General features: G+C 40.5%; 1 protein-coding gene across 1 annotated transcript in view; it reads left to right on the top strand.

The window, feature by feature from the left end:
* c5 (complement component 5) overlaps positions 1-27,480 on the top strand; it is a 31,043-nt gene that overhangs the window by 180 nt on the left and 3,383 nt on the right. Inside the window, exons 1-36 of the mRNA XM_020649776.2 lie at positions 1-2; positions 1,463-1,658; positions 1,744-1,897; positions 2,194-2,264; positions 2,380-2,477; positions 4,127-4,209; positions 4,326-4,416; positions 4,507-4,615; positions 6,454-6,586; positions 6,705-6,820; positions 8,148-8,336; positions 8,878-9,081; positions 9,170-9,382; positions 10,430-10,579; positions 10,711-10,837; positions 10,951-11,016; positions 11,478-11,669; positions 12,285-12,369; positions 12,953-13,035; positions 13,712-13,851; positions 14,119-14,352; positions 15,859-15,919; positions 16,031-16,120; positions 16,461-16,673; positions 16,770-16,845; positions 19,016-19,175; positions 19,283-19,387; positions 20,774-20,945; positions 21,882-22,006; positions 23,808-23,888; positions 24,634-24,786; positions 25,860-25,922; positions 26,011-26,101; positions 26,323-26,362; positions 26,901-27,003; positions 27,314-27,388. The exon at positions 1-2 is cut by the window's left edge and continues 180 nt beyond it. Coding sequence (XP_020505432.2) covers positions 1-2; positions 1,463-1,658; positions 1,744-1,897; positions 2,194-2,264; positions 2,380-2,477; positions 4,127-4,209; positions 4,326-4,416; positions 4,507-4,615; positions 6,454-6,586; positions 6,705-6,820; positions 8,148-8,336; positions 8,878-9,081; positions 9,170-9,382; positions 10,430-10,579; positions 10,711-10,837; positions 10,951-11,016; positions 11,478-11,669; positions 12,285-12,369; positions 12,953-13,035; positions 13,712-13,851; positions 14,119-14,352; positions 15,859-15,919; positions 16,031-16,120; positions 16,461-16,673; positions 16,770-16,845; positions 19,016-19,175; positions 19,283-19,387; positions 20,774-20,945; positions 21,882-22,006; positions 23,808-23,888; positions 24,634-24,786; positions 25,860-25,922; positions 26,011-26,101; positions 26,323-26,362; positions 26,901-27,003; positions 27,314-27,388 — 4,344 coding nt within the window. The remainder of the gene's footprint in view (positions 3-1,462; positions 1,659-1,743; positions 1,898-2,193; positions 2,265-2,379; positions 2,478-4,126; positions 4,210-4,325; positions 4,417-4,506; positions 4,616-6,453; positions 6,587-6,704; positions 6,821-8,147; positions 8,337-8,877; positions 9,082-9,169; positions 9,383-10,429; positions 10,580-10,710; positions 10,838-10,950; positions 11,017-11,477; positions 11,670-12,284; positions 12,370-12,952; positions 13,036-13,711; positions 13,852-14,118; positions 14,353-15,858; positions 15,920-16,030; positions 16,121-16,460; positions 16,674-16,769; positions 16,846-19,015; positions 19,176-19,282; positions 19,388-20,773; positions 20,946-21,881; positions 22,007-23,807; positions 23,889-24,633; positions 24,787-25,859; positions 25,923-26,010; positions 26,102-26,322; positions 26,363-26,900; positions 27,004-27,313; positions 27,389-27,480) is intronic.

Raw genomic sequence — 27,480 nt, 5'->3', positions numbered from 1 at the left:
TCGTAAGTCAAGATTATTTCTTCCTTTTCTTTTACTTTTGTGAATAAGTGACAAAACAACTTTAAAGTAAATGCAGCAGTTGTTAAGTTCTGTTTTGGCCAAAGCAGCAGACGGTTGTGAATTATGTTTTAGTCACAGGGCACTAGCAATTTAACAAAACATGAGTTCAAAGTAATTATTGTATTTTAATTTGCTGAAATGTTTTATCTCTAGTCAGAAATGTTTCATGGATATGCATTATAAAAGTCTATCAATTTCAGATTTTCATGACGCCCTGCATTTACATCAAAGGCTCCAAACTCCATTAAAAAAACAAGTTGGCCTATGCGTGTCTGTAGTTTATTCAGCATTCTTTATACTTGAACGTGTAAATTAAACTGCACAAATATCTGTTTGAGTCAGGCTAAAAGACCTGTTTTAAGCTGTGGCACTGTATGGATAGGTAGATACATTTAAATTCTCAGCTGAAACAGAACAACGGTAGTTGGTGTCCATGAGAGAAATCCTGGTACTGATCCTAACAGGCCATCAAACAGGGCACTGACTAGCCTTAAGAAACTGAAAGCAGCATGAAAGTTCATCCAAATTGTCTTGTATTTTGTTGAACTTGAAAGAATTAGACAAATTAAAGGTAAATTAAACCAAAAATGAGAATTGAGGTGCACAATTTTGCTCTTTTGGTCTAAACACAGATAAAATATTTAATGGATAGGGTGAGACAAGTCCAGCTTTCCACACTCAACTTTTTCACCATTATGATTACAATGTGTGGGTTTTCATTGTCCTTTTTTTTTTCAAAAATTGTGGATGCACTCTAAATAGCTATAGTCCACAGGAGAATGCTATTGTGACCATAGACTGTAAATAATATTTGTTGTGACGAAGTGTATCATAATGCTAACATGCTCATCTTGTAAATGCTGATGCCAGCATGTGTGACATTGACTTATTTATGGTTTCACTTAAGCAGTAGTAGCATGTAATAATTAATCAATTAGCAGTTATCACAAAGTCTTGTTCTGATGAGGCTTTCATTAGCTCTGCAGGTATTTTCTGATAAACCAAAGTGTTGGACAAATTAAAATGTTTAACCTTAAGATAGTGCAGGACGAAAAGTCAGAGAATAGCCTAAGCCATTACAGTAGAAACAACCCAATGTTATCATCATCCATCAAAAATTTGATGAAATAGTTTTTTTTGGATTGTATTTGAAATATTTGACAGACATTGACATCCAACACTGCTAAGAGGTTCAGAATTGTCTTTTTTTTAAATGTTCTTTAAAGTAAACAAATCAATCCAAACACTTTGTTGGAGTTCATATGTTAACTTAAGCTTGACATCATGATAACATGCCCACCTTTAATCTGAGATTCAGAATGATCCATGTTAAGGTTTAGTCCAGTTTGATCATGAAACACACCTTATACAGGAAGTAAAGACAACTCTCCCCCTCCCTTAGGTACCTGATCACAGCTCCTCTCTCACTGCGTCTGGACGCTGTGGAGACAGTGCTGCTGCAGTTGTTTGGTTTCACAGAGGAGGTGAGGTTATACTTGTTCTTGAAGACCTCTATGGCTCCAGAACATGTGGTTCTGTTTCAAGACTTCGTGACCCTCAACGCCCAAAACAACCACCAGGCTGCCGCCAAAATCCGGGTCAGACATAGCAAACAAAGTGAAACAGAAAACTAATGACATTTTATCTTCAGGGGAGATTTCAAATATCTGTTTCATTCTATAGCTGCACCCAGGTAAGCTGGATAAAACAGCGAGTCATGTGATTCTCCACGTCCAATCAGCAGAGATTAACCAGCACCTGTCCGTTCCTGTCAGCCGCTCCAACGGCTTCCTGTTCATCCAGACCGACAAACCGCTATACACCCCACACCAGAGTGGTGAGAACGAGTCAACAACTTAAACAACATATTACACACCCTTAATGTCCCACAATGCAATGCACACTCTATGATCAGCTGCTCTTCCACATCTCATCAGACTTAGTCTGTCAGGCTCAGCTCTATACTATCAATAGCTAAATAATTATTGATATCTTGTACCTTCACTGACAAAAGATTTTTAACATTACACAAACATAAAACTATTGTGTGTGTGTGTGTGTGTGTGTGTGTGTGTGTGTGTGTGTGTGTGTGCGCGTGTGTGCATGCGTGCATGTGGGTGTGTGGCTGTTCAGTCAAGGTGAGGGCATTTTCCTTGAACCAGGAGTTAAGGCCAGCCAATCGCAGCGTCTTCTTGACCTTTAAGGTGAGTGAGATTCACCTGCAGGTACACCAGGGGGCAGCAGCACGTCACAGATTTAGTTTCAACATGTTGATATCTGATGATTTGATTTCAGATAATTTTTCTATTATCCCCACAGGACCCAGATCAGTCCACAGTGGATATTGTGGAGATGTTTGATATCAATAATGGAATCCCGTCCATGCAGAACCCCTTCAAGATCCCCATCAAACCAAAGTAAGGCCCCTTACAAACAAAAGTGCATCAATTATTTGATGCACTCTGTAAGCACAGGTGGTCACCTGCTACGTTTTTCTGCCCGTCACACCTATGACGGTGCCATTGTGCAGTCCTAGGATCCTTTCACCTAGGCCTTGTCCTTCCTTCTGAGCCAGAAGCTCCCCTGCTGTGCCGCTTCTGAAAGATCTTTAAGGACTCTACTCCTTTTGAGGCCTTTGACTCGAATAGATTTCAGGAACTGCACTGGTCGATCCAGTGAAATCCAGTGAAGCTCCTGAACCTGATTTCCAATGGAAAGGTGAATTCTCTCCACCCAGCTTATGAGCACATGGCTGACAGTTCCGCACACTTCTCCTTCTGAATCTCAAAGGCAGCCTCCATCACCTTTTCCCAGGGAACAGTCAGCTCTGCCATGAGGACTGTTCTGGAAGACGTAGGCCAGAGCAAAATGTCTGGCGGTAAAGATGTCATGGTGGTCAGCTGTCATCAGTCACTCACCTCCTAGTGACAGGATGGACCTCTCCTTCATGGTGCAGTTCTGCACTTCACTCCCTTGCCTGCCAAACTGGATCAGCCACTGGGATGTTATTGGGATGGCCATCTGTTTGCACAGAACCCAGTCATGCTGCCATCACCAGCCCTGCATCAGTGCTGCCTTGCAACCAGAGAGAATGTGCCTCAGGCTTTAAAGCGTTGTAGAGTTGGCAGGTTTCTTCTGAGCCGTATCAGAGGTGAAGGTTCCAGGGGCCTGGGTCTTGTGTCATATGTGGCCCTGAAGAGGAAAACTCAGCCTTGCCTGAGGCATTCTCCACATTTCGGCCCATGGGAGAACCCTGTTGGTCACAGCCTCCAAAGTGGACCAATTCTCTTGCCAATGTTTGCTCACGGCTTTGACCACTTTCCCTCTTCCATTTAAATGGCTTCAGAGGTGAGACTTTTCTTCCTCTCCTTCTTTGGCTTAGGACCATCTCTTAGGTGCTGTTTCTCATCCTAGGCAGACCCTGCCTTGTTGTGTAAATCCAACAATCTCCTGATGTGTTAGTGCCATGCCAACTTTAACATGTAGGCCTATGTATATTTAATGGAAGCTTAATTTGTTGATAACAATATCTCAAATACTAGAATAGAATAAAGAATACTGCTCCATAATGTCAGGAAATTATTCCCATATAAAAGTCCCTGGCTATATGTTTGTAATGAGAATTTAGGATTTTTGCTAATAATTACTGTAATTATTCCAATGTTGGTACAGAAAAAAAACTGTTTATATCACTGTTTAAGTATTAGAAGGCAGTATGTTATGTAATGTTATGTTAATCACTCTCTAGCTTCAATAGCAGGCACTTTCTAATGCTTTTAAAACTATTTCAGGCTGTCACAATTATTATTTTGTAATTGTAAGTCAGTTTTCTTTTTCACTGAATCCATGGTGTTTGAATGAGGTAAGAGGAAATCCAGATTGTTCTGTAATTTTATTTCGGTGATTCCAGCTTCTTAGTCATGTTGATGTTATTCCAGGCTGTTTTAAAGTTTATGTATTTTTATATTTGTGTTTATGCTAATGTGTTTCCAGGAAGATTGAGGTGTTGCAGCTATTACTGCAGGCTGTTCATAATGTTATCGTATATTGTGTTATGTGATTATAGGTTGGGAATTTGGACCATTGATGCCTCTTACTCTGATGATTTCACCACAACAGCCAGAACAGACTTTGAAGTGAAGGAATATGGTAACTTAATCTATTTTACAATAAATAAATTACTCCAATCTGTTTGTTTTGTGATCTTGTCATGTTAATTAAAATGATTATGTCTTAAATGTAAAATATTTACTGGTATTTAACAGTTCTTCCCAGTTTCTCCATCCTCATGGAACCAGAAGTAAACTACATCAGCTATGGACAATTCAGCAGTTTTAACTTCAAGGTGTCTGCCAGGTGACTGAACATGCTGACGTTATTTTCAGAACATAAAACACTGAAGTAAATATTCAGCTGCGAGTTAAAAAAGCTGTGTATTATTCTCAGGTATCTGCATGGAGCTCCAGTGGCTGGTGGTGAGGTGTTTCTGCGTTATGGCTATGTAAGCGGGAAGAATGCTCCTGTTATCATCCCCAACTCTGTTTCCAGAGAGAGAGTAAGAAAAACTAAGAATCACATTTAACACAAAACAGACACAAAAAGAGCTCACAAATCTACAACCTGAAGCTAGGTCAAATTTTAAATGCTTATTTTAGAGGGTTTCTTTCCAGTTTCAGAACAATTCTAATGCAATACATTACATTGACATGATTTCTTAAGGACTAATATCTGATGTCATATTGTTGTTTAATATGCTTGCTTATCTCCATAGTTACAGCTGGTGTCTTGTAAACAACACATCATCACTGTCCATCTACCATACTACTCCAGAAGAGAGTCACTAAAGTTGTTATGTTTGTGTAGGTTGTCTATTTCCAGCTCAAATGTATTGTGATTTTAGAGTCTTTGCTGCCCTGGATTTGACCTCTGAGGCTACATAAACGCTGTCCTTTTCAAATGCAGGTTAGGACAAGAGTCAGAAAAAAAGACTGGAGAGCCCTCGTATATCATACTTTTTGAAATATTATCAAACCTTGTAATATCACTTGAAATTGTGTTGTGAATTTTTCCTAAATGAATCAAAACAAGATCAAGAGTATGCAACAAGTCCTCCAATCAATTTCACCCTCTTACTGTAATGCAACCCATAAGCATGTCTCCTACATTTGCAGCATCTATGAAAGCAGACAACATAACCCAATATATTAACGTTTGTTATGGTCAAAGGCTTGAAACTTGTGTTTATTGCTGTGAAGCAGTAGCTGTTTGTTTAGGTTCAGGTACCAAAAGTATGTGGTACGTTTAGCAAATATATTCAGGTTTACGTAAAGCTCCTGGGAGGAACTTTTGTTTTACGTTAATTTTGGAGCCCCTGTGGACAAATTGATATGTCTTATCTCTTTGCTGATCCTGTCGTTGTTAAGGTTGTGTGTTGTGACAAAAAATCTCACCCTGCTTAATTTTAATCTTCCCGTGTGTCCTCCATTGTGATTATTGCTCTGTAGAATAGAAAATAAAAGGTTGTTTCTTTAGCGTGCTGTTAACCCCCTCATCTGACTCCTACCCCATGACAGCTTTTACAGGCATTAGAAATTACAGTTTGGCAATAATACATCTTGTCTTTGATGGTATTGTTTGTTTTTCAATATCCTATAGAGGCATCACAATTAGTTTCAGTCTGTCTCGTAAAGAACTCAAAGCCTCTCACAGGAGCTCTAAAGACATACCCAGATTTAAATGTATTAAGAGGCGGAAAGGGACATTGTTGAGGTGATGTAGTGCCCGTAACCTAAAAGAAGTGAACGTTGACTTTATTGTTTCTTATTGTTATTACCTGACTTCCATCTTTTCTCTTGTAATACTTACTAAAGCCACTAGAGGTCGCCACCAAACTGTATTTGTGAATGTGCAACAATCTGCATGAGGAACACTGACTAGCTTGATTTGTAGACTTTTAAAAAAAACACGACTGAAGACTAATTTTTATTTAAAAAAAAGGAAAAAAAATGCTTCTTCTTTTTTTAATTAAATTTGTGAGAAAAATTATAATGAAAGAACAAGGCCAACATTTTATTGCAGATTCTAAAATGAAAGGAAATAGCAGTCATAATATCAGAACTATGTGCCCCACTTCTTTAACTAACAGTGCTCAAAAGTTTCTTATATGGGGAAAAATCAGATTAATGAACAGGATAATCATGTAAACAAGTGTTGAACACTAACTCTGTATTTCCCACAGTTTGACTCAGAATTCAGCCAGTATTAGAAATAGAATATGATAAACTCTTGATTGTGTCTGGAGATATATGATTTTAAGAGTGAGTCTTAGCTCAAGAAGTAATCGGAAACTGTAATATCCTCTATAAAGATGTACCATTATTGTGTCTCCTTCAGTTGTCCTCGACAGGTGAGGTGGACGTGACTCTTAACATGGAGAAGGTTTTGTTCAAACACAACGGACCAAAAGACCTCGACAATCTAGTGGGGAAGTACCTCTACATTACTGTCCTGCTGAAAGAGGAAACAGGTATTCACACACCCACACACACACAGACACACACACACAGACACACACACACAGACACACACACACACACACACACACTCACACACTTATGTCTTTTCCTCTTGTTTCTGTCTCTCAGGTGGTATCACTCAGGAAGCTGAGTTCTCTGGGGTAAAGTTTGTTAAATCACCATATAGGCTGAGTCTGGTGTCCACACCCCCCTTCATCAAACCTGGACTTCCTTACAACATCCAGGTGTGTGTCAGCATGTAACACTATTTTAGCAGTTGCAGCTTTTCATCACAGTTGTGCTGTTAGGACATTGTGCAGTTGGAAGTGTAAAAAAAAGTCAGCCAAAATAGCTGTAGCTCCTAACAGACTGCTAGGTTTGAATTACATGACAGCTAGCTCAAATTAACTCAGGACTAACTAGCTTGCCAGCCAAGAGAAAAAATGAAAAATTGTCAAAAAACAGGAGAATTTAACTTTTTTTAATATTGCTGGGATGCTTCTGACTTTTCTTTTTAAACAAAAAGACCAAGATGACAACAAAATGTGACATCCAAAAGGAAGGAAAGTTAATCTTTCCAGTGTTCTAAATAATTCTTTCAAAATATTTGTGACTACAATATATGAGTCTACTAGCTTATTTGTAATATCTAGGAGGCATCTGCAGGTAGTTTAATTAGCCTCTTAGCAGGCTAATGGCTAGTAGTTGAATGTAAAATGGCTTTTCTTGAAGCCTGATGTTATTCTAAATAGCAGACTGTTTACTTGTATCAATAGGACTATAGCAGGTAATTTAAACCAAGTAGGGATTTTTTTTTACTAGAAAAACCGTGGCAAAGCTGTTTCAATGTACAAGACATTTTATATCATTTTAAAAACATTTCCTTTTGAAATTTGATTGCAAAGTAGCTATGAACTACCTATAACCTTTGTTTACACGTTGCATTGATATGCCCCCCTGGCCCTGGGCGATCTGATAACAAGTGGACAGCACTTATGTGAGGTTGTTTACACTTTGCATTAACAATGCCTCTACTTTGAGCCCTTGAGATCAGAATTCACTTCCCAGCCTCAATAATCACCTTTCCTTTTGAAAAGACTGAATACATCATCGTTCACTCCCATTGGGAGGCAGCACTCCCAGTCAAGGGGGCGTTCCTTAATGATGCCAAGGAAGCATGAGCTTTTACACTAGCAAACCAATCTGGATAAATACTTCTAGACCACCTCCGTACATAATCTGAGCTGTCCGATCTCAATCCGTCATCCGGATACATTGGGCTGTGTTACTTAACACCTGACACTGAGGATATCCACTTCTTATCAGATCATCCAAGAGGGACGTTATTGCAAGGTGTAAATTGCATTAACTTGCCAATGCTATGTATCCTGAAACACAGCAGGATCCTGTGGGCATTGAGTGATTATACTAGCTGTTATTTTAACTAACAGCACTACATACATTTTAGGAACACCGTAGTTTCAGCCACTAAATAAACCTATAGTGAGAAAGTCTGCTCAACAAAGAACTTTGGTCTAATAGTAACACACTGATTTAATGATTTCCCTGCAGGTGTTGGTGAAGGATCACCTGGACAAACCGGTGAACCGGGTACAGGTTCAAATGGTGGAGCGACAGCTGTTTAAACAGGGGGGAGAGAGTGAGGAGCTCTCCTGTCCTGGCAGCGTCCGCAGCCAATCAGACGGCCTCGCTGTCTTCATCTGTAACACACCAAGTGACGCAAATAGAGCGGTACTTCAGGTGAGAAGGAGGAGGAAGATGAGGTGTTTAATTGGTGTTTCCTTTCATCCAGTTTTTGTAGTCTAAGCATGGCTGGTATTTTTTTTTAATGTTTATGTGTTTGTGTCTATTTCTTCTTTTCTTTTTGCCCAGTTATTTCCATGTTGTTGGTTTACCTTTGTATGGTTACATGTAGTTGGTTTCATGTGTACTTTGTGTCATTTTCTTGCTCTGTATTGTGACTGTACACTGTTGTTTACCCAAAATATTGTTGTTTACAGGTTGTCTATCTTTTGTTCTTTGTTTAAGTAGGCTATGTCTTTTTACTTGTTGAAATGAAACAATTTACTTATGTTGTTGTTTTTTGTGTTGATTTTTACTTGTTTACATGTTGTTGTTTTTATGTTTTAAGCTATTTTTCACCTTTTAAAGTGATTATTTATTTTAGAGTTGGCTTTGATTTCGCAATGTTTACATATTGTCAACTTTTAGATTTTGTCCTTTGCTCTAATTTCTTTCTTTGTTGCTGTTAATTTGTTCATGTTTACTTTTGGTGCAACAGTTTGAGACTGCAGACCCTGTCCTCCCAGCAGCTAGTCAGGCCAGTCTGAGACTGGAGGCGGCAGCCTATCGCTCCCCAAACAGGCGTTACCTTTACATCGACCCACCGCTTCCTGGCAATGGCCTGGAGGTGGGACAATTCACAAACATCAAGGTGTACTCAGCCACGCCCTCCTATGTACCAGTCAGAGCTCTGAGCTACCTGGTAAGAAAACAGAGCTAATGATGCGTGTTGTCAAAGTTTGTCTTGTTTCCATAGTTACTCATGACAACACTCTTGCATGTTCCCTCAGGTGATCTCTAAAGGCAAGGTGGTGACATTTGGCAGTCAGAAGTTTTTCTCCAGCAGCGATAACAAACAGACTCTTAGTTTCGAGGTGACATCCTCCATGGTCCCGTCCATCAGGCTGCTGATCTACTACATCCTGTTTGGAGAGGGGACGTCTGAGCTGGTGGCCGACTCCATCTGGTTAGATGTAAAAGACAAATGTGTCAACGGACTCCAGGTAAAACAAGGACTGTATCACACTATAAGTTCAGGACACAAAATGTAGCTCAAAAGGCTATTACTGGCAAAAGGAAAAAGGAAGTGAGTCTTAATAAACTGCACATTTGGATTAATGAGTGAAACAGTGTGTACTACATAAATACTTAACGTAATCAACTAAGGGTAGAACTACACATTGCATATATACACATGAATACAACTGAGAGTTCCTAAGGCCATACAGTATATGAGGTCATATGAGGTCTTATCAGTGTGAGAGAGAGTAAAGCTTGGGGAGTTCCAAGATATCCCAGCAGCAGAAAAGACCAAGGTCACTGCACCTGTTGATAACATTCAATAGAAGAAAAATCCCAGCAGTGAGAAAAACATAGTCACTACACCTGGCAAGATAAGAATCATTTAAAGGAAAAATTATTAAGAAAAAAACACAACTCATGAGGTCAGTAGAAACGGAAGCCCCTTGATGGTTTTACGAGACTGACATGTCAAAACACCGATGAAATCACACTGAACAGATGTAGATGAAAAGAAATTAGCTGTGTGGAGGCTCTTTTTCATGCCTTCATTTAATAATATTTAAAGAGGATGTGCTATTACTTGTTTTAGTGTTCTAGCTGGAAGATTCAGGCTTCATGACTCTGCTCAGACAAATAAAGCCTTTTTGATTTCTGAATTTTTTAAACAACAGGGCTCTTGTTTTGAAACATCATTAGTTCTACGTGAACCTGAGTCCCTTTGTAGCTAGATAATTACCTGATTAATTTTCTTGCTTTAGATTTTCTTGTTGAAAGCTGAACCAAAGTAATAGATGGATGCACAATATATGTAAATATTCACATGCTCAATGTTCATTTTTATATGTTTAGTAATTTCAGAAATACACTCTACGATGTGTAGTGGATGTCTCTGCATAGCATACATTTTGTAAATAGTATGTTTGGTATTAAAGATGTGACTGTATGTGTGTGTGTGTGTGTGTGTGTGTGTGTGTGTGTGTGTGTGTATGTGTGTGTGTGTGTGTGTGGGGGGGGGGGGGGGGGTTTAGACCGATCTTTCATTTGCTAGTCGTGACTTCAAACCAAAAGATTATCTCCAGCTGAACATCCAGACCAATCAGGACGGTCTGGTGGCTCTCTCTGCGATAGACTCCACCCTCTTCACCTTACGACCCAACTTTAGGGACCCTGTCACCATGGTAACTTTTCAGACCATCCCAAGGACCTTTTTCTTTTGTCACTATTTTCTCTTTAAGTTAAATTTAAAAAAAGCTGTGAATTACTTACTCTACAATGAACAAACAGTAACAGGAAGTACGGTTGCCTGCAGGTTCTTCGTCACATAGAGGAGAGCGACCAGGGCTGTGGAGGAGGCGGAGGCATCGACAGCGCAGACGTCTTCAGATTGGCCGGCCTCACATTCATCACCAACGCCAACGCCAGACCATCATCAAGCAGTATGTCAGTCAATCAATCAAGCAAACAATGGATCAGTGAATATTCATATACTATGTGGTTTAATGAAGAAAGGTTTTGAAGTTTTTGAATGTTAGCATGTGATTGTGTGCAGATGCTGTGTGCACTGCAGCTGTGCGACCAAAGCGAGCTCTGACTGACGAGGAGAAGATGAATAAAGGTAGGACTCCACCAGAGAAACTTTTATTTCTCTTATCTGTTTGAAGTTGTGTCTGACTCCAGCACACTCACAAGCTCATCTTTGTAAAGTTTTATAATTACATTTTCCCTCCTGAACCCAGTTTTGAGTTATTTTTTTACAAGTGAAAAACTGGATTGATTCCAACATATCCAGATAAATCTTTTTTTTTTCAATTGTCTTATAGACATTTTCACATTAGGTTTGTTTTTGCTGATGTTTATTTGTTTGTATGTGTACATATTTTGTGTTCTGTTAAATTGATTTTCTACCTGTTTTTTTTAATATAACATAGTAACCTTGCATTTTCATACTCTAACTGTTTTCCCAGTTTCCCCATCATATCAGATAAAGCTGCTGACACATTTTTTTGCCTTCAGAATTATGTAAATAAAAAACAAAAGCCAACAGGTAGATAACAGTCTGTGTTGTTATATGTTCAGCCAAGAGTTACGGTCATCTGAAGATATGCTGTGAACAGGGGATGAGGTACATCCCAAAGAGTGTGACCTGCCAGCAGTTTGCTGAGCAGAAGATACAGAAACACCCTCGCTGCAGACAGATCTTCAGCTCCTGCTGTGAGTTCATCCAGCAGCACTTAGACCAGGACCACGACCTCATCCTCGGACGCAACGGTCAGTCTGGACTCATCACATCACATCACAAAGCAAAACACACAGACAATTTACTGATTGTGCAACATATGAAGTCTGCATGAAGAAAAAAAGATGATCACTTTCCATAAATCAGCCTTACATTTTATCCTGTTCAAAAGCTTTAACATCCTGATAAGAGAAAAACATGGACGCCATTTAGTTGATGTGTTTCTAGAAAAGATCTATACCATATGTCACTCTGTGGACAACAGTTAAAAGAATAACAAACTAGAAAAAATGCAAATGAGACATACATTTATGTATTATGATTATATTTTGTGTTAAAATAAGCTAACACCTGTGAAAAGTTCTGCTGCCAACATGTATTGTTTTATTATGAGCCAGCTGTACAGATTTCTTACAATGTGTTTCATAAATAAAACAGACAGATTTCAGACCTGTATCAGGGGAAGCTCAACAATTCAGGATTTGTTTCTGACCAGGGTGTGTGTGTGTGTGTGTGTGTGTGTGTGTGTGTGTGTGTGTGTGTGTGTGTGTGTGTGTGTGTGTGTGTGTGTGTGTGTGTGTGTGTGTGTGTGTGTGTGTGTGTGTGTGTGTGTGTGTGTGTGTGTGTGTGTGCGCGTGTGTGTACAGAAATGGGTGCAAACTTTGACCTGGCTCCTTCTCTTGTGCGGAGCTTTTTCCCGGAAAGCTGGATGTGGGAGGTGCAGCGCATCAGGTGAAAAAATTCAAACACACACAGGAGTCTGTCTGTCTGGACAAAGAGATTAAAAACAAAACAAGTGGTGGAAAGTACCTTAGAAGGCCTACAGTTACTCAACTCTACACTTTTTATAATGTTGAGATATTGACTTTACTTGAGTGTTTACATTTTTTTTCTACATCACATATGTACTCTTAAACATTGTAAGGGGAAAACTGTACACTGACTTTGTGTTTATTTTGGCGGCCCCTGTGGTCAAAAACGATATGCCAAGTGTCTTAAACATAAACTGTTGTTTAACATAAAGAGTAGGAATTTGCAACAACGGCAAATAGAAATGTTCTTCTGAGAGATAGAAACGTCTAAGCAGAACCACACTCATGGTGAGCAGCCATCTGCTGTGACTGGATGGTCCGAGAAAGTGCAATAGAGGGAGAGACATACAGAGAGAGATGGATAGAGACAGACAGACACTTACAGACAACAAAAATAACAGACCTGTATTAATTTGAGCTTATTGTATTTTAAATTTCTATTTGGAGTTTTTTGAGCATTTGGAAGAAGATGAGACTTTCTTATTTAATTTGTCCATTTTCAGTTCGGGCAGATTTTCTGCCATGAGGACTCTACCAGACACTCTAACCACCTGGGAGATCAGGGCCATTGGCATGTTCAAGAACGGTAACTTCCTTTTATTCTTTTTTTACATTTAACATCCTTTCCTCTTTCACTTTTTTTTCTTCAAATTGTTGAATGACTGGTTGATTTAAATGAGAAGTTTTTAACTTATGAAATGATTAGAAAGGCGTTAGGAATGCTCTGATTTCCATCAGGGTGCATTTGTTCCTAATGTGATTTTTGAGGTTTGTTTTGGGTTGAGTCACACAACACCGTTCACCTACAGACCTTGTAGACACCACTGGATGGATTGGGCCTATCTTTGTGATCCAAATCTGGACACATTTGAATGTTTAATTCCTTGAAAATATACTTTACTGTCAGTCAGAAAAGGTAAAACAACGAACAAAAGGCACTCAAATATATCCTGCATAGCCAGGTTGTCCTCATTACATACAAAAATTCAAGTGCTATTATTTTTATACAAGCCCTATAAACAGTCAGTTAAACATTGCTTAGTCAAACCAAACCAAATAATTTATGACCCTTAACCTGCTCAAAAAGACAGAGGCGTAGCTATGTGTATCCACCCTCTTGTCCTAGTTTTGTAACTTCTGGCTCCAGAAAAAAACAAGATGGGACCTGCCAAAATGCCAATCTGGAGGCTTTAGAACTGCAGTTTACTCTTTGTACACAGTCCATAATTTGAATTGAACTAATTGATGTGTGTATCCTCCAGGTATGTGCGTTGCAAAGCCGGTCCGTGTGCCGGTCAGCCTGCCACTCAGTGTGAACGTCCCGCTGCCCTATCAGGTGGTAAGAGGGGAACAACTGGACCTAAAAGGCTCCGTGTACAACCAGCAGGCTGATAGCATCCAGGTATCAACTATAGACTTTATAAAAAGATGGACAACATGGCAGCTCCATGAAAGCTAAGGCAATATATTTAGTGCTCCCCCTACTGACTAACTGCAGCATAAACACCCTGCTTCCTCCATGTTAACAGATGGGTAAAATTAACATCTAAATACACATCCACAACATTTGTCTCAAACATGGATTGCGTCATTATTGTTAGGTCTTACATTCTTATTTATGAGGTGTTGAAGCAATAACTGTTAAATTATATTGTTGTTGTTTTCTCAGTACTGTGTGACACTGACGGCCGGCCCTGCGCTGTGCCTGCTGCAGTCACAGCCAGCTGCTAGTGGGGGAGGGCTACACTCGACGCCCTGCACTTGGAGCCCATTGTCTGCAGGGGGTGTGGGGGCAGTGACCTTTACCGTGCTGGGCCTAGAGCCCGGAGAGCACACCCTGACCTTCACCCTGAAGACACGCAGCGGACAGAAAGACATCCTGGAGAAGAAGCTGAGAGTGGTGGTACGTACATGGATGAATGAGGAAAAGACTCCAAAAGTCCAAACTGTAGATTCACACAATCATAAAACCATGATACATACTTACAAAAATAAAGATGAATAAAGATGCTGACTGTGGACTGTCTGAAGGGGAACCTTTATTACATCCTCTCTCATTTTCTGTCATTTCTATTATCAGATCTGTAATAAGGATTTAAAAACAAGGCCTTAAAATGCCCGAAACACAAAGGGCCAGATTTACTATAGGTTTGCGTGTCTTAAAACGTGTGCAAACTTGATACCACCAGCAAAAAAAGTGCTATCTGATCTACTGGTGCAGTGAGGATTGCGTCTTTCATATGAGTAAAACAACACGCATTGTCCATTTAGTATGTTTGCCTTAATCAATATGCAATATGGGGCGTTTCTGCCAGAGCGTGCAAAATACTGGGAGGAGAAAATGTAAAGAACTGAAGTTAGTACACGCATTGCGATTTACCAAGCCTGGCAAAAACTGCGGTGATTATGAAGGTGTCTGTAAAACTATTATATATTGTTGCCTATTTTTAGCCAACAAAATTGAACATTCACAGCCTCTGCATTCTAAAGAATTTCTACATTGACATGTAGAAATGGACGGATTTATTCCTATTTCCCTAATTTCGCCAACATTATGTTTAAACTGGGGATTTTCTCTTTCTCAGGTTGCACATCTCTCCCCCAGCTCGCCCCCTCTGGTGTGCTCCTCTTCTTAATGCACGCGTCTCCTCCCTCTACAGCCCACTGCTGCTACTCTGTAGGACGCTTGGATGGGGGGACCTCACCACTGCTTTTACCCCCGTCTTCGATACCTCTTTCCAGAGCATTTATGTCCGATCAGACACAGCGCTGGCCACCTGTCCTGCAACAATGTGCCGAGTGTCGTGCCTGAGCGCCACAGAGGAGACAGCTTGCACCTCCTGCGCAATGTATGACAATTCATCTTCAAAAGATGGAGGGAATAAAAGAGAGGCCCTGTTTAATGCCGAGTTTTTCTTATAAGCCAAATTTTCTTTTTGTAACATTCAGTTTTATCTGCTATAACTCGAAAATACTGTAAGTTTGTTTGCCTCTTCCACTGACACCTATTTTGCGCTTGCAGTCATCCTGCTTTCCGTCCAAACTATCCTTAACGTAAACCAGTAGAACACGCAAAAAACTAACTTAAATAGTACCGCCTCCACGAGGTTTGCATCTGGTGTCATTCACGCAAATTTTCATAGTAGATCACCCGCAAAATGCCCACCAACCAAACGTGCAATTTGTTGGAACGAACACGCAATTTAGTACTCTTTAATTGGGATCTTAGTAAATCAGGCCCAAAGGAATAGAAAAAAACATGACTTGCAGTACACTTGATGATATTGATAATATTATCTACCTTTTTGTGAAATTAAGTTTCATACATTTTTGGAGAGATTGTGGAAGAGGGGAACAGTGTTTAATATTTTGTGAATTTAAACCAGGAAAATCACCTTGTGTTTTCCAGCCTGAAGGATTAAGGAAAGAAATCTTTTCTGGAGGGAGACTGGACCCACAGAGTCTCTACGGTATTGTAGCGACCTAATTCATCAACATTTTGTATTGCTCTTTATATCCAATGATGTTATTGAGGCTATTCTGCTCTGAAAGGCCAGTCACTCTGTTCTATGTTGCTATAGGCTCAGTGAAGAGAAATGTGGAGCTCAAGAACAAAGTGCCTGCCAACATAGTTCCCAACACAGCTGTGGAGAGGATGCTAACCATCAATGGTAAGACGTGTTCAGGTGTGCTAAGCTACCGTGCTACAGCTGGAAACAGATGTGAGAGTCATGTAGTAAAGTGGATTCAATTCAGAGACGCGATTCAAAGCAAATCCATACAGTGAGTCACTGTGAATGCGCTCTCTGCTGTAGTGCTTTACATAAGGACATGCTAAAACTAAACTTAAGTAAACTTAGACACAGCTGCCTGGAGCTGTAAACAGACATAGAAACATTATCATTCATTGTATTTTTAGGGGAGGAAACTAAACTTTCATCTAAACCTGCCTCTGTATCAACCTGTGGTTTGTAAGGAACTTATTTGAGATGTGTTTGTCGCATGGACCAGGTGAGGTTCTCAGTGACATCCTGTCCGTGGTAGACAGCCCTGAAGGACTCAGACAGCTCGTCAACCTGCCAGCAGGGTCAGCGGAGGCAGAGCTTGGTGGACTACTTCCCCTAGTCCAGGTGTATCATTACCTGGAGACAACAAGACGCTGGGATGTCCTGGGAGCAGATATCCAGAAAAACTCTGCAGATCTAAGACGGAAGATCAGAGAGGGTGAGGAGACACTGACGAGGCACCAGACATTTCACCCGAGGAGAGGAGGTTGATTCATTGTTTTTTGACTCATTGTGTGTGTGTGTGTGTGTGTAGGACTGGTCAGTATCAGTTCATTCCGAGGTGAAGATTCCAGCTACAGCATGTGGATGAAGAGAGAACCCAGCACCTGGTCAGAACACACACACGCACGCACGCACACACAAATGTCAGCTTGTCAGTTTTGAAACATCCTCCTAGGGCAGGCAAAGACGAGCACATATTTGAGCAGGAAGAGGATGTTGGAGGAATCCTTTAAGGCTATTGTGAAGCTTTTTTTTTTTGTGAAAATGTTGAAGTCCTCAGTATGGTTGGACTTTTTACAGAAGCCAACCAGGACTTTTGTTACGGTGCGGTGTGTAAAACAAGGGAGGTGGACCCAAGTGTGGAACCAAAAGAAAGGATTTATTTAAAATAAAGATCAAGATCAAAGATCAAGATCTGGACCTTCAGGCGGACGGCCTGGAGGCAGGGCACATAACCCGGAAAGTTTAGGCGGACAGCCAGGAGGCCAACCAAACCCAGGGAGCAGTTCGGGTGGGCGGCCGGAAGGCCGACTAGATGAACCCACGGGACCAGTGAGAGGCCAGACCTCCCACGGAAACACAGGGGTGGGCAGAGTCGGCAGGGCCTCTGACGAGGGGGCAGGAGTCAGCAGGGCCTCCGACGGGGGGGCAGGAGTCGGCAGGGCCTCCGAAAAGAGCGCAGGAGTCGCCGGAACCTCCGACGAGGGCGCAGGAGTTGCCAGGGCTTCAGACGCAGGCATCGCCAGAGCTTCAGACGAGGGTACAGGAGTCGCCAGGGCCTCAGACGAGAGCGCAGGAGTCGCCAGAACCTCCGACAAGAGTGTGGGAGTCGCCAGGGCCTCCAACAAGAGCACAGGAGTCGCCAGGGCCTCAGACGAGAGCGCAGGAGTCAGCAGGGCCTCTGACGAGGGAACAGGAGTTAGCAGGGCCTCTGACGAGGGCGCAGGAGTCGGCAGGGCCTCTGACGAGGGCGCAGGAGTCGGCAGGGCCTCCCACAGAGACACAGGAGTGGGTAGGACCTCCAACCAGGAAACAGGAGTGGGCAGAACCTCCCACAGAGACACAGGAGTCCTAGGAGTGGGCAGGTCCTCCCACAGAGACGGGGGAGTGGGCAGAACCTCCCACGCAGACACAGGAGTCAGAGGGCGCTCGGCCGGAACAGGGGGCAGGCGGCGCTCGGCCGGAACGGGGGGCAGACGGCGCTCTGCAGGAACAGGAACAGGGGGCAGAAGGCGCTCCGCCAGAACTGGTGGCAGACGGCACTCTGCCGGAACTGGTGGCAGACGGCGCTCTGCGGGAACAAGAACAGGGACAGGAACACAGGGAAGCTGAGGCCGGAGTTGATGCCTGGGCTGAGGCTTGAGCTGGGGCCTGGGTTGAGGTTTGGGTGGAGGCAGAGACTCTGGGGGCTGGGCAGCGAAGGAAGGAGAGGACGACGGGCCCCGTGGTTTCCAGTCCTTCTTCTTTGGCCTCCACGGGTTCCAGGAAAAATAGCCAGCCGAGTTCCAGTCCAAGGAGACTGCTCGGCCATAGCAGTCCTTTGGGACAAACGAAAAAGATACTGAAAAATATTCACCTTAGAAAAAGGATCCTTTCTGTCCAAGGTTTCCGCTGGGTCCATAATTGGTGAGTTCATTCTGTTACGGTGCGGTGTGTAAAACAAGGGAGGTGGACCCAAGTGCGGAACCAAAAGAAAGGATTTATTTAAAATAAAGATCAAAATGCCAAAACACGAAAAAACAAGGAGCCACGAGGAAGCACAAGAGACACTAGCAAACTGACGACTGACTGACATACCACAAACCACATACACCTACAACATACAATGAACTGACACAGGAGAGAAGAAACACAGAGACTAAATAGACACAGGGGTCATCAAACACAGGTGAGACTAACAAGACACAGGTGAGGACAATCAGGGCGATCACACTGGGAAACACACAGACAGGAATACAAGAAACACAGAGGACAACTACAAACTACATCATGAAACACTAAAGACACACAGAACCCAAGAATGAACAAAATACACTAGAACAAGAAGAAACACTAAACACTTAAAAACCAAACTAGAAAAAGACCAAACCATAACAACTTTGATAGTTTCCAGTTTAGTCTGGGCTCTACAGGGAGTCTACATCAGTTAGTTGATCGAGATGTAAATCTGTTTGTTTGTTCTGTGATGGTAAACAAAGATGTAATATGTGTTGGTACTTAATAAGGGTCTGTTTAGTAATGAAAATAAAAACATCTGTCTCTCTCTCTGTCTCTCAGGATCACAGCTCAGGTGGTGAAGACCCTGTCTTTGGTGGACCCAGTGGTCTCAGTGGACCATCAGTCTTTGTCAGACTCTGTGTCGTGGTTGATCCGCAGCAGACAGCAGGCGGACGGATCTTTCACCGACACGTCCTCCTTCAAACCAAACAAAATCCTGGTCTGTATCACCTCACTCCCTCTTCCTCTTCTCTTGATTAAGTCTTTTCAGGACAAATCTTCATCCTAAAGCTAAGACTTCATGTTCTGTGTTCTGATTGGTTGCAGGTTGAGGGGACAGATGCTGTAGACAGATCAGTGTATCTGACTTCCTTCGTGCTGATCGGGTTAAAGCAAGCGACGAGGATCCAAGACCCCATTCTGCAGCTCCGAGTGAGAACACATCTGCTCCTCTTCCTCACCTCCCTCGTCCTCTTTCCTGATATGTCTTTTTACTTCTCTTTATCCTGTCACCTCCTCATCTACCTGTTGCTCCTGTTTTCTCTACGCCCTCCTGTAAAAACTTAGCGCCTCCTCTTTCTCTCCACTTTTAATTTTTCTTTTCTTTGATCCTCTTCCGTATTTCATCTCCTACTTTACTCTTCCTTCTGTCATCTCGTCTGTCTCCCTCCTCTCCGTCTCTTTTTGCTGTCACCTCTGTCTCCTCTTCCTTGCCTCTTTTCCTATTAGTCTCTCCTGATGTTTATTCCTGTTATGTCTTTAACCTCATTCTCCTACTTTTATCTCCTTTTCTCTCCTCTCTTCATTTACCCCATTTTATTCTCCTCTTCCTACAGCCACGTGCCCATATCACATCTTCATACCTCCTCTTCCTCACATTTTCTTGTCTTCTTTTCTCTGATCTTTTTCCTCCTCTCTCATCCTTTTATTTCTACTACCTCCCCTCCTGTTTCCTCTTCTTTCTTTTCTCACTCTTGCACATGGCCATCCTTTATTGTCTCACCTTCTCTTCCTCACCTTTATTTTTTTTCTTTCCTCCAATCTTCATCATCCTCTTCCCCTATCAACTTCTCAGCTTTAAGTCATCTTTTTATAAGAAAAGATGACCCAAAGATGAGTTGATGAGATAATCTTTATCTATCCTTTTAGGAGAAATGAACCCATAACACCAGCTCAAAAAAAAAGGGACAAGGAAATGGACGAACAATGATAAATGTAAAAAAACAAAACACTAATAGTAAGAGTTAAATAAAGAATTACAAAGAAAGAATAAACATAACTATAAGAAATGTATTTTTTTACAGCTTAAATGTATATATGTTTTTAAGAATTATGACGATATGAACGGAAAAAATGCACAGTTCATTTTAATCCACACATGGCTTGTAATGTTTTGCCATTATTACACAATACTCCGGATGAAAACTATGTGAATAATATTCATTAATATGCAAACATACACTTATATAACCATATATTTATGAATATACATATATATGTGTCTATATATATATGTCTATATATATATAGACATATATATAATATTTACCCTTCCTCATCTTACTACTCCTGCCTTTCTCTTTCTCATATCATCTTTTCATCCTCCTTTTCCATCTTGTTGTTCATTTTTCTTCCACCTACTGTAAACACTTTATTCTTCCCTCCTCCTGCCATCTTTTTATCTACCTTACCTCATTTGTTCATTTCTTCTCCACTCTGATTTTTACTCTCTTCTTCACCGATACTATTCTCACGTTTTCTTTGAATGGCTCCTTCTTGTCTGTCCTTGTTTGCTGACCTCTCACCCTTCTCCCTCAGTTCCATGATGACAGCATGAGATCTGCTGCCAATTACATTTCCCAGCATGCCTCAGGCGTGACGAGTGTGTATGTGCGTGCAGTGGCGACCTACGCACTGACCCTTCACGACCCCAACAGTTTGGCAGCATCCTCCCTGCTGGGGAGTTTGGAGAACCTGGCCAGACAGAAAGGTGCACTCATTTTATCTGCAGTCACAGTCAGGGTTAAATTTGTTTTATTGTACGTTTTAAAAAATACATTCATAAAGTTATTTCTAATTATCATTAACATTAAGTCATTTGGACAACTTTTTGTTTTTGTTTTTACAGATCTAAATATACCAAAGTGACATGATAGATTTCTGATTTTTTGACCTTCGATTTAAATTACAGTCACTTTCATTACCTATTTCCTACTTTGAAAGATACCACAACATTAATCCAAAGACAATGTTGCTAGCATTCAGAACCAAATCCTTCAAATAAAGATAAATAAAAATATCTGTACCCCAGTCTCTACTAAGATGTCAAGAAAGGATCATACTCACTTTAGAAATAACCTTAAAAATAAATTCAAAAGTGAAAGTTTGTTCACTGCCTGTTGGAAGAAATTAATTAACTTGCATTTATAGACCATTTTCCACCGGTACAATGATTTACAAAACATATTACTCAAATTTCAGTTCAAGTAATTGTCTGTGTTTTTGTGAGGATCTCAAAGAAGTTTTAATGACTTTTTAAAAAAGTAGTCATTGTAATCATACCTATAAAGTTTTGGCTTTAGGTTCACCAGTGAGCACATTACAGTTAGTAATGGAAAAAGTTACATTCCAACATTAACATGTTTCTTAACAATTTGTGCTTTGGACACAATGAGGATATTATTGAATTCCAGCTTAAAAGGAGGATATGAAGTCAAAAGACCTGATATTGCTGATGATTAAACTAAAAAATTAAACTTGAAACCTCTGGTTGTGTTCACCTGGTTGGACAGGATCTGCTACTATTTTGTTTAGTTTATTTTCATTTACAAACTCACTGCTGCTTTCATTTCTCTGACTTTAGAAGAAGAAATAAAAACGTGCACTGCTTGTGTGTGTGTGTGTGTGTGTCTGTGTGTGTCTGTAGGTAACCCTGCTGTGCTCAGGTACTGGCAGGAGTCCAGTGTGACAGCTGATTGGCTGAAACCTGACCAATCAAGCAGTCTTACGGTGGAGACGACAGCGTATGTCCTGCTAACTGTACTGCTCAAGGTGCTGCTATGTCCTCTTCATTATTCTTGATTTACATATTTTTTCCCTGTTTTTCCCCTCTGATACTAGAACTATAGTGTTTTGTTATTACTCTTGGTACTTTTATTACAAATGAATACATCCTGCAGCACTGCCAGATATTATACTTTATTGTTTTCTACAGCCCCTTGGTAATATTTCTGGGAGAGTTAGCCGAAGAGTGAATGCAGCAAGTTATATGTCTGGAAAAAGTTATGGAATCTAGGAGCACCGGTAGCGTAGTTGTTAGTGTGCATGCCTCATGTACTGATTCTGTAGTCCTCCAAGCGGTTTTAGAACTAATCCTAACACAATTTCCGCCATCACATTGGTGACAAATTACATCATATTAGCACTAGACAAGGGGCATAATAGTGCTGCTCTTTTTTAGTTTAGTTTAGTTTAGATGTTTATTGCCATTTGCACAGGTACAGGACAGTACAGGTAAATTGGAATTATTGTGTGTTTCTCCCTGAGTCAGCTTCTACAAAAAAGTTAAAATTATATATAAAATAGAATAGCATTGTAAGAAAAAAAGAGAGTACAAAAAAGTAAAAATAAATAAGTTGTATTAACAGCTAAACAAAGATATAATACAAAAAAATAAAAGTAACAAGGGGAACACTGTACAATGAAGATCTGTCAAAAGCTTTTGATACGGTCGATCACCACCTTTTTTTAAAATAAATGATCTGCTATTGAGTTGGATGAAAGTGCATGTCCCTGGTTTCAGGATTACTTTTTTAATTAATAGAGGTGTGCCACAAGGTTTAGTCTTGGGACCCATGCTCTTCCTGTTTATATCAATGACATTATTTCTTCTCTGTATGATTGTCATCCCCATTTCTATGCAGACACCACTAGTTTTTATTGTATTGCAGATTCTGTAAAACAAGCCATCAAAAACTTGCAATTTAATTTGATTTCTATTCAATAGTTTCTTACATAAAATGCTGCTTAATGAAATTAAAACAAAATTCATGCTCTTCTATAGAGCGATATATATTGAATATGAAAGTGTATGCATATGTACTATTAATGGCTCAGAAATTGAGAGTCAGTGATTATAATTTCTTGTGCTTTTTTATGATGATATATGGACCCATGGGTGTGAAATAAAGTATCATGTAAATTATAAATATCTTTGCATGTGGCTCTATGAGAAATTGACATTTAATTTCTATGTGTAAATTCTTGTCCACAAGTTGTGACAGAAAGCTGGCTTTTTCTACAGAAACAAAGGATTACAGAGGTGTAATTTATAGACACCCTGCAGCTTCAACCCTAAACCCTCTGTTTCGAATTGATTGTAATTGAATTGAAGTTAATTGAATATTCAGAAAAATGCACTGCAAGTGAGCAGGTAGGCGGTTGATGACGTTTATATCAAGTAACCGATGATTGACCGTTGCTATCTTCATGCACCTGATGAAGCTGCTCATACTCTTTACTGCTCAACAGTATGTTCTTTTCAACTTGTTTGTTGATACTGTGAACACAGTACAATTACACGTAGCATATAAAGGCAAAAACTCTTAATTTGGTTTCAGACTGTTAGTTTGCCTGCCATCTTGGATATGTTGGAAACATTCAACTGTGACTTCTGCAGCACCATTTCTATTTTACGCCTTCGAACAGTCCATCTGAGAAAATCTCCCTCGAGGGATACATCTTGTTGTCTTGTCCTGTCTATAAGAGTGCAGGGGTCATGAATAAAAATGTATTATAAATAAAAAATGATAGATTGTTTAACTGCTATACCATGCTTTGTTCTGTGTTAAAGGGGAGAATCCAATATGCCAACCCCATCCTTTCCTGGTTGACTCAGGATCAGCACTATGGAGAGGGTTTCTACTCTACACAGGTACACATACACACAGACCTCATTGTCTCCCTCTCTCTCTTTGACTATGACGCCTTCTGTCTGTGTGCTTGTTTCTCTGTCTGTCTTTAATTCTCTCTGGCTGCCTGTCTGTCTTTCTTTATTTCTTCCTATGTGTCTGTCCCTGTTTATTTCACTCTACGTGTCTATGTTTCTCAGCTTGATTGTCCTTCTGCTTCTCTCTCTCCTTCTCTCTGTCTGACTGTGGCCATTGTACTCTCTTTGTCTTTCTTTTCTTATCTGTCTTCCTGTTTTCCTTCCTCTGGCTGTTTGTTTCTCTCGGTGCTTCTGTTTCTCTGTCAGTCTTTCTTTCTATCTTTCTTTATCCTTCTCTTTCTTCACGTATCCCTTTCTGTCTCTCTCTGTTTGTCTCTTACTATACATGTTTTTTTTCTCTATGTATATCTCTCTGCCTGTCTGTCTTTCTATCTTATTCTTTACCTGCCTTTCTCTCTCTTTGCTTGTCTACCTCTGTCTTTACCTGTCCTTCCCTCTCTATCTCTCTTTCTCTTTACCTGACTGTTTTTATTTCTACTTCTCTTTTTTCTCTTCCTGTCTTTCTGTCTGTCTGTCTTTCTGTCTGTCTTTCTGTCTGTCTGTCTGTCTGTCTGTCTTTCTGTCTGTCTTTCTGTCTGTCTGTCTGTCTATCTCTCTCTTCTTGTTTCTCATGGTCTCCCTGTCTGCCTGACTAAGTCTCTCTCTCTCTCTCTGCCTGTCTGTCTCTCAGGACACAGTCTTGACTCTGGAGGCGGTCACAGAGTACAGCAGAGTCATCCCTCGAGCCGTCCTCAGTCAGCACATCAACATTCGCTTTGGCAGGACTGGTGAGCTGAAAAAAGTCGAGCTCAGCCAGAGTCGTCCTGTGGCCACGCCCATCCAGGTGAGACAGGTGCAGGACAGTAAAGCCGTTTTCACCTATGCACTCCAGATAATATCTAGATATTTACAGGAGGACTTCTCCGGAGATTGTTGTGGATTTTTCTGTTGGTAATGAAAGATCTCAAGTCAAAGTCTTTTGTCTTTGTGTATTTTATTGCATATAATAAAGAGTTATTTTGCAAAAGGGGTAATCAGCTACAAAAGTAACATCAGTGATATACATGAGTGATACATCGTCATTGGTTTCAGCTTGCCTGATGATTTATCTAACACCAACAGAAACTCCTTTGTTCGGAGGGCACTGATTTAGGGTCATGCTGTTCTCAGATACTGAGGAGTGTTCCTGTTGGAGATACAGACCAAGGCCATACAGAGAAACAGTTTCTAATTTCTAAATGACGCACGAACATCCTAATCTTTTAAGTTCAAATGAAGACGACAGACAGATAGTATTTTTCCACTACAAGATTCTCCCGACCTAGCCGTTCACATATGCTCCTCACAGCGGGGTACTTTCCCTCTCAGAGGGGACGGGGCGCGGGGGATTTCCCGACGTAAGACGTGACGTAAATAATCAACGCGGAAGTAGCGACCGAAGCAACAGAGTCCGCTACACAACGTTATAATGAGAATATTTGCCTTTATATCAATGCTATGTGTAATCCAATGGAATGACAACATCCACAAAAGAGTGGAGAACAACATACTGACCAACAGAAAACATAGTGTCGCGTGCAGACACTTTAGCCGGTCACTGTATATAAACGTCACTCTCTTTCCATTGGCTGAAATTGAAATCTCCGAATGCTGCCGCGTTCAAACATCATCTCACTCTGATATTCTGTGGATAAAATACTAGGGGTCTGGCCGGAGAGACTCCGGGTAAAGTCCACGCAAAAAATGTGACTGTTTGCGTTCACACATGGCCTAAAGAACCTCCGGGTAGCCAAATCTCCGGAGTTTTTCAGGAGATTTCCGTATGAAAAGGGTTTAAGAGATGAAGACAGGTCCAGAGGAGGGAGGCAGATTGCTGATCTACTCTTTCTTTCCTAATACCTTTGTTTCACCTCCCAGGTCAAGAAGGATGAAATTATCGAAGTGTCGACAGGTTTTGGGACGGGCGTGTCCAACGTAAAGGTGGGTGTGGTTTAGACCTGCAGCTGTTTAAGTTCACTGGACCTTTACATTTCCCAGAATGCCCTTCAACTTTGTTGATTTTTTTCAGCTGAAGACAGTTTTCTACGAGACTACGGCATCCTCAGAGAAATGTAACTTTGATCTTACAATAGAGGTGGCAGGCCCAGGCACTTCTAGCAGTAAGCATTCAAACAGAACTTTATTGTCATTACCCTTGGTGAACAGTGACACTCAGTCACTTGAAGTGCATCCTGCTAAATTGCAATATTCATGACAGCACAACTGTTAAATGAATATGACGAGAAAATAATACACTATTGTTTTCTTTTAAACAGACTAGTAACCTGTCTGTCAACCTGTCTGTCTACTACCAATGTAAACGTCTTCTTCTTCTCCTTAGATCCCACTACAAGTGCCCCTCACCTGGTTGCCTGTGCAAAGTAAGAAAAAACACCCTAAAGTTCACAATTTTTACTTTCTACAACATTTAAATTAATGATATTTTCTTGCTTTTAAAATTAAGATTTTCTACACTATCTGGAGGCCTTTTCAGAATAAAAGATTAACCTTTTAATTGTAATGTTTTCAGTATTCTAAAGGACGATATTCAAGAGTTTTGAGTCAGAATTCCAACAATAAATTTATGCTCTTAAATTTGATTACAGTTTCTGAAAAGATAATGCTATTATTCAAGTATATTAACCACAATATTATGAAGTACTTCAGAAAATATACTTGTTTCAAACAAACAAACAAGTATTGTAAATGAGTAGTAATGAGATCAAACCATATTTATTGAAAGGTAAAGACTCAAGTTACAGTAACGTTATGTCTTTTATACAATCACTATAATTTAAGATTTAGATATAAAAAGTTTTCAAAATAGCTAAAATATGTGTTTTTGTGTGTGTGTGTGTGTGTGTGTGTGTGTGTGTGTGTGTGTGTGTGTGTGTGTGTGTGTGTGTGTGTGTGTGTCAGGTATAAACCCCCTCCTAATGAGGTATATACAGAGTCCTCTCTGACAGTGATGAAGATTCAGCTACCAACAGGTGTGGAAGCGAACCTGGAGGACCTGAGACAGGTTAAATTAAACAATGTTTTCTTTCTGATTTCAAGCATGTTGAAGAGCATTGCTGCATCAGATCTGTGTGGAGCGATAAGGAGACTTCACACCTCCTCACTTTAATACATGGAACTAACATTGTCAACATGTTTCTGTTGTTTGAGCTCAAACTGGTTCACACACTTTTATTTAATTTCCTGAATATACAGTGATATTTTAAATATACTGTACATGAATGGATCTTGTCTAACTTTGTGTTATTTTGTATCACTGTAGTTTATTTTGGTACTATTATATTTTCATGTTGAACTAAACTGTATTTTTGCAGTTCAGAGATACAGACGAGCCATTCATCTCACACTATGAACTACAAGGAAATACTGTGGTCATTCAGTTAGAAGCTGTGAGTAACATAAACACTAGAACCAAGAAATACACCTTCTGAACCTGAAATCTACCAACCGTATGCGCAAAATGTCAGATTTTCTCCATCTA

Source organism: Labrus bergylta, chromosome 2 (assembly GCF_963930695.1).
Source record: "Labrus bergylta chromosome 2, fLabBer1.1, whole genome shotgun sequence".
Lineage (NCBI taxonomy): Eukaryota > Metazoa > Chordata > Actinopteri > Labriformes > Labridae > Labrus > Labrus bergylta.
The sequence above is the reverse complement of the archived record's forward strand: the minus strand, read 5'-3'. Positions and strand labels throughout refer to the sequence as shown.